The following is an 8,502-nucleotide window of genomic DNA, read 5'->3' as shown; positions in this document are numbered from 1 at the left end:
GTAATACGATGCTAACTCCTAATTTCTTCATAATTGCATTATTTCAATAATATTTGTTACAATATCTGGGACACAACAACGAAAACAAAGTTTTTATTCAAGAGCACTAAGCTGTAACTTTTTATACGAATAAATAGAGTACATGCGTCTGACTATTACAATACTATTACAATGGTCTGGGGGTTACGATGATATCGAAAACTGGCGGGGAGAGGGTGAAACCGTCCATTCCTTGCATTGCGGGCGCACTGTGACCCGGAGGAAGTGAAAAGTTGAATTTCTGAAGTAAACACGAGACAAAGAGGAAGTGACTATTTCTCGCCAGACCTTCGCCCAAACATTTTCTTCGACCTAGAGTGATGGAAGAATATTCGTTTTTCAATCTTAGAAAGTAAAATCCATGAATTATCGTATAAAAATACATATGTGTGTATTAAAGTGGCTGAATGTAATGAGTTTAACATGAGTATTTTGTTGTAAGTAACCAATAATATCCTTTGACGTCGCAAGATGTAGAACTCTGTATAAACTCCCGTCTATCATGAGAGATGTTCGTAATAAATGCGCCAGGATTTTCATTGGAATTTTGTCATGCGAATGACGATTAAATAATACACTACGCTGAGAAAAAATTCTAATATCTAAAACATATTTACTTGAGACAAGTCATTTTTCTTCAATTGCTTAATTCTCCCTGGTATCTCAACTTATGTGGCCCGAGAAAGGTCTCATGCTTTGAAATATTCCAAATATCCCTGTACTCAAGTATTTTATCACTAATGAACTCACTTAGGTTGTCTAGAAGAATTGTCAATCTTCAAGTATTTATTGTTTCCACACTGAGAGGAAAATCTGAAGTTCGATTTACAATAAGAAAATAGTTGAGGCAGTTTTGGTGAACGATACGATTTCTTTTTGTATGCGGCACATAACATTATAGTAACTTCACAAGCGTAATTTTTGAAAATCAAAATGCAGCTAAATTAACCAAAGTTCAAAAGTAACCACGACAAATCTATCGTGAGTAGAACTATAAAATAGTTGCAATGACTACATTCCATTGTAGTAATCACTTCTCCGGTCATAGTTACCGTAACTCATGCAAAATTGTTGAGGACTTTTTGATTATAGTTCAATGGTGATGGAATATAGTCAGAAGAATCATATTTTTCTCTCAGTGCATGATTTTTTTATGCGCTTCCCATGTGACGATATGTAATATATTCATGATGTAACAATAGTGATAAATGAGAATTTATTCGAGTTCCGTGAAGCGCAAACATTGTAGATTTGAGGGGATACGTCGGTGAAATCTAAAAGTCTTCTCTGGGCCTTGGGATCCATTGAACAGTAGGCGATATATGACGGAATATGGGAATAACTAGGGAAAATCGCGGACCCGATCGATTTTGCCCTGTATAACCAGGAAAACTTCATTTTTTCTGTTTTTACTTTCAAAATGCTCCTTGCGCCGTAGTTTTTATACGAATTTCGCTTTTTTAAAAATATTTGTTGCACTTCAAAGAATAAAGTTAAGCATCCGTTTTACTGTATTCATAATAAATGAATAAATAAGCTACGCTACGCGAACCACAGTGTGCGATAAACTTGACTTATTGCACGGCGCGACATAAATAATTTACTTCTCTCACGTAAATTTGGTGTAGATATTAGGAAATGTTTCTCTCAGTGTAGAAGTAAGTGTAAAAGTGAGTGTAAAAGTTTAAAAATTCAATAAAAAGTGAGAGCTGGAACTGAAATTGTACGGATCGCCACGTAAATTCTACGATTTGTTCCGTAGAAATTAACCACCCGTCTGATGACTCACCGCAGTGGGGACAGCAAGTCGTTTCGTAATTTTTCCCCAACGATTGAGGAATTTTACGGAACGGAAGGTAGAAATAACGCACCAGCTTCATAAAAATTGTTGAACGTTCAAGAATTTTTGATTTTGGAGGCATAATAAGTCGGCAAGTTTCTGTACGGTTTTACTTCTTCGGGAAAAATTACGTGACAATTTCGTACTTTGTTCGATGCTAACCCTGAAAATTCACTGAACGTTTCAGATTTATTCTCTTCCATATCTATAAAAATTACTGAAAAACGATTTCCCATTGCAGATTACGTGAATTGTTCCGTAATTTTTACTGAATATTTCTCTCCTTGTATTGAATTAAACCAACCTGCCCCGAAAGCGACAACCCAAGGATCATTAATGAACTGATTATTTTCATCAAGAAACCTCTCAGGTCGAAAAACGTCGGGATCACCCCAGTGCTCTTTGTCCTGATGGACACTCATTAAATTCGCCAGCATCATAGAATCCTTCTTAATATCATAGCCCTTGAGCTGAGTGTCCACAACAGCTCTGTGTGGAATCGAAGTAGGTCCGATATTTGCCAATCTCAGAACCTCCGCGAGTGTTGCATTCATATAAGGCAGCCTGAAATTGCAATTACCCCCTTTACCGAAGTTTCGAAATAGAATTCCGAACAATTCTGCGATTTTCTCCTTCTCTAATACTACTTGAAGTATTAGAAAGGACTGAACAAGGAATGTCTCACGATGGTCGAGCGGCTACAGATGGTAAATTCTCTCTTCCTAATACTCTATCCAATTCCTCCTGGACTTTATCTTGCACTTCCGGTGTGATCGCCAGGTATCCGATGGCGAAGCCAATGCTATTGGTCGTTGTGTCGACTCCAGCACTGAAGAAGTCTTTTATAAGAGCCACAAGTTGCATTTCTGAAGGAGAAAAGGGGGAATTATAATAAAGAATCTACAGGAAAACCATTTCTAGCTGAACGTCAACGCGCGATTGACTTCTTGGGTGTCATCTGAGATAATAATTTTTTCATCACGCTGTGACGAAAAGTGAACTTTTCGGCACGCTCCGCGTGCCTAAAAGTCCAATTTCCGCCACATTGTGATGAACAATATTGTTCGTAACTCGTGAAAAAATGTTTTTTGCACTCGTTACGAAATATACTATTTCATCACAATGTGGCGGAAATTGGACTTTTAGGCACGCGGAGCGTGCCGAAAAGTTCACTTTTCGTCACAGCGTGATGAAAAAGTCTTTTCGTTTAGTTGTAAAGGAAAAAGGTGCAGTTCGGCCACTCGCTGAAAGTAACATCACTATTAGAAAATATTCTTCAACACATGTAAGAGGGGAATTTTCACGGGTGGAAAGTAGTGACAATCACACGAGCTTAAAATTCCGTCCCACTCCTATCGCAATATACTGTTTCGCCCCGGCGGGCGCAAAGTACACATTTCCCTGACTGAAAATCAACGAGTTAGATGGGAAATCTAACTTTGCGCCGAGACTATTAAAAATTTTCGTCTGCATTTTCCGTATCAAATTCAGGAAATTTTTATCGTATTCAAGTTCGACTGAAATTTCAGGAAATCTTGTCATAGAAACATCAAACATTCTATTGATTTTCCGTTTAAATGCTCGGGAAATTAATAAAATACCTGATTTTTCAGTGTAATTCAGAAAAAGAAATTTAGAAAAACCAGGAAAATTCAGGGAAAAATTGAAAATTCATGTAATTTTGTTTATGATTATTCACGTTCCATTGAAAATTCAGTCAGGTTGTAAAATTTCCGCCTCACTCCCCTGAAAACTCGTGGCTTTCCTTGCATTCTACCTAAAATGCGAAATTTCATAATCATTTTCCCTTAAATCAGATTCAATGTCATTCTCATGAGAATTCCTAGCATATTTTCCATGAAATTTCGAAATAGTATACTTCGATACAAGTGCGACGGGGTGGCAACGAGTGTGAAGTTGTCGAAACATGTAAACGAAAAGGCACTTTTCGACACGGGCTGAACGTAGCAGCAGTGACAAAAAATTTCTGACAGTGTATGACGAAAGCAGTTTCCCACTTATTTTTGGTTCAAATGACACTTTTTTGAGAACATGTTTCCTCTCCTCTCAACGTAGCAGGCGACGCAATGTGTGGAATTTTCTTGTCAAGCAAAATGGAATAAATTGAGAATCATTTGGCAAAAACAATTCTGTCTCGAAAATTTCACTCACAGGGACATGGAAAATCTAATTCTGAAACTTTACCATTGAATGTTGAGGTGGGGTCCCCATGCCTCGCCTCGATCTCTTCTAGATACACATCGATCAGGTCCCTGTGAACCCCGGACTGACGTGTGTCTTTGTGTGATGTTACCTCGTCCTTAAAAATATCATCTTGTAACTGTTGATGGATGAAAGTGAGTTAGATATTTCTGGATTTTCTTTGAAAAATTCTTACGGCAAAGAATGACCACATAAGACGTAGTCTTTCCGTAATGGCTTTGTAACCCGAGAACTGGGGTGCTATGTGCCTCAGAAATGGGAGATGATTCAGCAAACCGCCGGAGACACTAGATTCTTTCACAGCCGCATTCAGCATTTTTAGGGTTTCTACTAATTTTGGGTCGCCTTTTGATATGTCGTACCTTGAAGGCACACAGAAAATTAATCGTTGTGTCATGGTGAATAGAATGCATTTTTTCACGTGATTTCACATGCTTCTGAATACCTTAATAATGAAAATTAATTTACGGGGAAACTAATATGAGTTTTAAATGTCGCGAGCTCTTGGAATGAGATTTTTCATGCATTCAAGATCGATTATAAATGTCTGAAAACGAAGAATTAGTACAAAATTGGAATCGTTCGTTAGCTCCGCAGACGCTCAACACGTTAAAAATAGTCCAAGGCCTCAAATTTTTGAGCTACAAAGGTTTTTTTTTTCCTAAATTTTTCTCATTCCAAAAGATCACGACGTTTAAAACTCACAGTAGTCTCTCCTCGAGTATCAACTTCGAAAATTGGAGTTGCCTTGATAATTTCATTGTGCGTACATCGAGAAATTACTTTTGAAAAAAAAGTACCATGAAAATTCCGCAAAAATTACGTTCTAAAACTTAATCATCATTGGCGCCTCCTTTCGGTGCCATAAAAATCACTGTCTTCTGCGCGAATTATCAGGAAGTATTAGTAAAAATTCCTTTTTTTTGCGCGGAAAAACTGTGAGCTGAAACATGCATGGGGCCAAGGAGGATAGAAAAAATGCGGAAAGAACCAATCACAAATTCACTGAGATTCAATTTTTTATGAATTTTGATGAATGATTTTTGAGGAAGAAATCGATGTAATTCTCGTCTGATTGGTCCACGGGACGTCGAATACCGCAATTCTATTGGTCGGAAGGGTGATGGGGGAAATGATCGTAAAAATTGCTGAACGAAGTATTCCGCCACGCGATTACAAGCGTTAAAATGCAATTTTTCCTTGATTTTTCATCCGTGTTCCACGTTCGTAGTTCTTTTCGATTCGTATTGCTTCCAGAAAAATTACTGAATATGCTACCTGAAACCCCCAATCAAAGACCAAATGCTGTTAAGAACTGCTAAAGAGGTGAATTGACTCAAGTTTTCGATGACTCCTTTTTTTGCAGCTTCGGCGATAACTTTTATCAGGTTCACCGCATCTTCTAATATCAATTCCTCCATCGTTTGAGTGCCCCATCCGAAATCTCTCAAATTTCTCAAAGAGAATCTGAAAAGTAATATGTCTATCTTATAATTAATCCTTTGAACATCCGTGTAGGATTTATTCGCTTGAAGAAATTACAGAAGAGTTACAATACTAGATGTTGTTGTATGTATTTTTACACATTAAATTTAGATTTTCAAATTGTAATCTTTTAGAAATTTATCTATAGTTTTTATAACGGGTAACTTCAATGACTGTACTGTACTATTGATGTGACCTGGAAGTTGCATATGTTTTTGTATTTTGCGCAAAACATTTTAGCCCTATTATTTTGATATTTGAAGCAATCCCACACAATGTGGTTGAAATGTTCTTCTGGACGACCACAAAAGCGTTTTGGGTCATTTACAACGTTTGTGCGATGGAGAGAACTTGCTGTATTAGTATGATTAGAACGAGCTCTATTCACCCAAACAATCCACGCATGAAAAAATTGGATAGAAAACCTAGCGAATTCGCTAATTAGGGTTTTTTACCTATTTTTCCCTATATCATAATTATCCCCACGTTACGTTTGAATCCTTACGTTTGAACCTTGAAGCTACATATGAGTAAAAGCCCGAGGGTTGAGACTATGTAAAATAGCCGTAAGTTAACAATGTATACCTGCTGTCTTGTTGTATCATTGAGGTTAATAAAAATCGTTAAAAGTTAAAAAAAAAGGGAATTCGCTTCAAAATTACATTGCAATTCTATAGGAATTCTATCGGGTTTCTATAGGATTTCTATTGGAATTCGTTTGAAAAAGTCGACTTGTTTTTTGCGCTGATTCTATTGCATATTTGATATGAAAAACTCAATAGATTTTGAATTTCTGTTCGAATTTTTCGCTTACGATTTTTTCTATTAGAATTATTGGGCACAAATTTTCTAAGTTTTTTCCACTGGATTTTGTTGTTTTGTGTTACACAATCCGAGTGGAAAAAACTTAGAAAATTGATGCCCAAGCGTTCTAATAGAAAAATCTCAAAAGAAAAATTCAAACTGAAATTCGAAGTCTATTGACTTTTTCTTATGTCGAATTCCAATAAAAATTCTATAGAAACTCCATAGAATTTCTACAGAATTCCAATAGAATTTTCTAGCTAATTCGCTAGATTTTCTATTGAATTTTTTCATACGTGTGTTTCCCTAGATAATTTTCGAAACCTAAAAAATCATAGTTATTTGCTACTTTTATAAAACAAGTGGAAATAATCTTTACCCTTGTGTTTACCCTCCTCAAGTATCAATTGTGTTGTGGAAATAGAAAGCTTGAAAAGTAATATTTTTAATGTCGGTCTGTGTTGCTGTTCTGTTTTCAATTTTTCGATGGATAGTTTTTGTATTCTTTTTACCTTCGCTGATCATTCCAAATTTTTCCGTCAGTAAACAAAACCCCTCGCCTCTCCCCCATAGTTCTGTGAGCAAATATAAAGCCATTCGGCCTGCCGTCGAACTCCTGTCGCCCTAGCATCTCCATAACGGCCTCCCGGCCGGAAACGATGATCAGCGGATCTGCCAGGCCCAGACGCAGTCCCACGACGGAGCCATATTGCTTCGCCAACTGACACCACGCGATTCCATGGGAACCAGTCTGTTTTACTAAATTCTGTACGTCCAAAATATTCCCGACAAACGGTAATCCACGAGGTCCTAGAATATCTCTCAATTGGGGTTTTGGCAGGTTGTTTTTCGTGAGGAACAACATGTTAGAAAATTACTCTTGAAATTTCGAGTGAAAAAGCTTGAAATTTTTAACAACGACAAAGTCACATGAAATTTCTGTAGAATTCTTCATTGACGAATCAGTTAATTTTGTAAATATTCAGGTAATTCTCGATTTTCAGGTCCATACGGCACTGGAAAACCTTGAAAATTTTGAAAATTCTGGCAATAACTTGTCTGAATTTTCAATCTATTTAAAATTGAGTTGTATGTGATGTTCAATTTTCACGATGAGTTTGGAAATTCAAGCTTTCATTGAAAAATCAATGATTCTTCAACGTGAAAAACCCAATTTTCTTGAATTTTCAAGATGATTCAGAAATTTAGTGAACGTTTTCATTTGAAATTGAATTCAAACTCACAACATTGAAAATTCAGATGACATTGTAATTGAAATTTCAAGAATTTTCTAACAGTGAATCATGGGATGCGAACGTACGATAAACAATATTAGCTCGAATTAAATAATATCAGTACCATTGGTCAATGTCAATATTTGGTTAGAAATTGCCATGTAATTATTGTTAATTGAGGATATCAAAGTATTTTGGTCGTTTCTTTCGTTCAAATTCGTTTCATGACTTTTAGTCATAAATTTTGAATCACACTATAAAAAATTTGATGTTAAATTGACACTGATCTTTGTCCCAATGAGTCCACACCGTTTTTGGTGTGGAGTTGCCGCACCATAGAACATCGCATGTAAAATCTGGTGTTAATTCAACACCAATCGGTGTCCCAGGAAGTCCACACCGGATTTTTTATTGTGCAGTCAATTGTTAATATTACGCACCAATTTGTCAATTATTAAATTAACGATCAATTCAAACACTCAAATTACGAATTATGTTATCAATCATCAATTGAAATATTCAAATTCCAAATTGCTTTATCAATCAACAATTGAGTTCGGAACACTGCCGATTATTTGGCTAATCGAAAAATATTTTTATATCATTAGGTCCGATAAACCGCGATCTAACCGAGCGAAGCGAACAGCAGTGTTTTCTTTTAATTAAAAAATACGAGTTTAACAACCATTTGTCTTCATTCATAACAATAAAAAAATGTAATGAAGAATTTAAAAAATTCATTGAGTAATAATCCCATTAACTTCGGAATTATTCATTACCTGGAGGAAAATTTTTGGGTCTGTACCAATCAACCAATACTTTAATCACACAAACTATTAAAATCGCTGAAATAAGCCACATGATTTTGAAATTATG

At 36.1% G+C, this 8,502-nt stretch overlaps 1 protein-coding gene across 1 annotated transcript; it reads right to left on the bottom strand.

Moving 5' to 3' along the window:
* Positions 1-97: 97 nt before the first annotated feature.
* LOC107039388 (methyl farnesoate epoxidase) lies at positions 98-8,487 on the bottom strand. The gene is made up of 8 exons (XM_015258968.2): positions 8,406-8,487; positions 6,904-7,201; positions 5,381-5,569; positions 4,278-4,464; positions 4,085-4,199; positions 2,565-2,745; positions 2,184-2,443; positions 98-351 (listed from the first exon to the last, which is right to left on the bottom strand). Exons 1-8 carry the CDS (start codon positions 8,485-8,487, stop codon positions 167-169), a joined length of 1,497 nt encoding a protein of 498 aa, XP_015114454.1. The 3' UTR covers positions 98-166.
* Positions 8,488-8,502: the final 15 nt, after the last annotated feature.

This window comes from Diachasma alloeum, unplaced genomic scaffold (assembly GCF_001412515.2).
Source record: "Diachasma alloeum isolate Michigan unplaced genomic scaffold, Dall2.0 Dall_scaffold_00299, whole genome shotgun sequence".
Lineage (NCBI taxonomy): Eukaryota > Metazoa > Arthropoda > Insecta > Hymenoptera > Braconidae > Diachasma > Diachasma alloeum.
This window is presented reverse-complemented; position numbering and strand designations above follow the sequence as displayed.

Excerpts from the sequence above, each read along its gene's own strand:
- LOC107039388 (XM_015258968.2), bottom strand. The coding sequence starts at position 8,487 with ATGTGGCTTATTTCAGCGATTTTAATAGTTTGTGTGATTAAAGTATTG. Across the intron at positions 4,200-4,277 it reads TTATGTGGTCATTCTTTGCC|GACGAGGTAACATCACACAA; the intron begins GTAAGAATTTTT and ends GATATTTTTAAG. Across the intron at positions 2,444-2,564 it reads TCTGTAGCCGCTCGACCATC|GCTGCCTTATATGAATGCAA; the intron begins GTGAGACATTCC and ends TTGCAATTTCAG.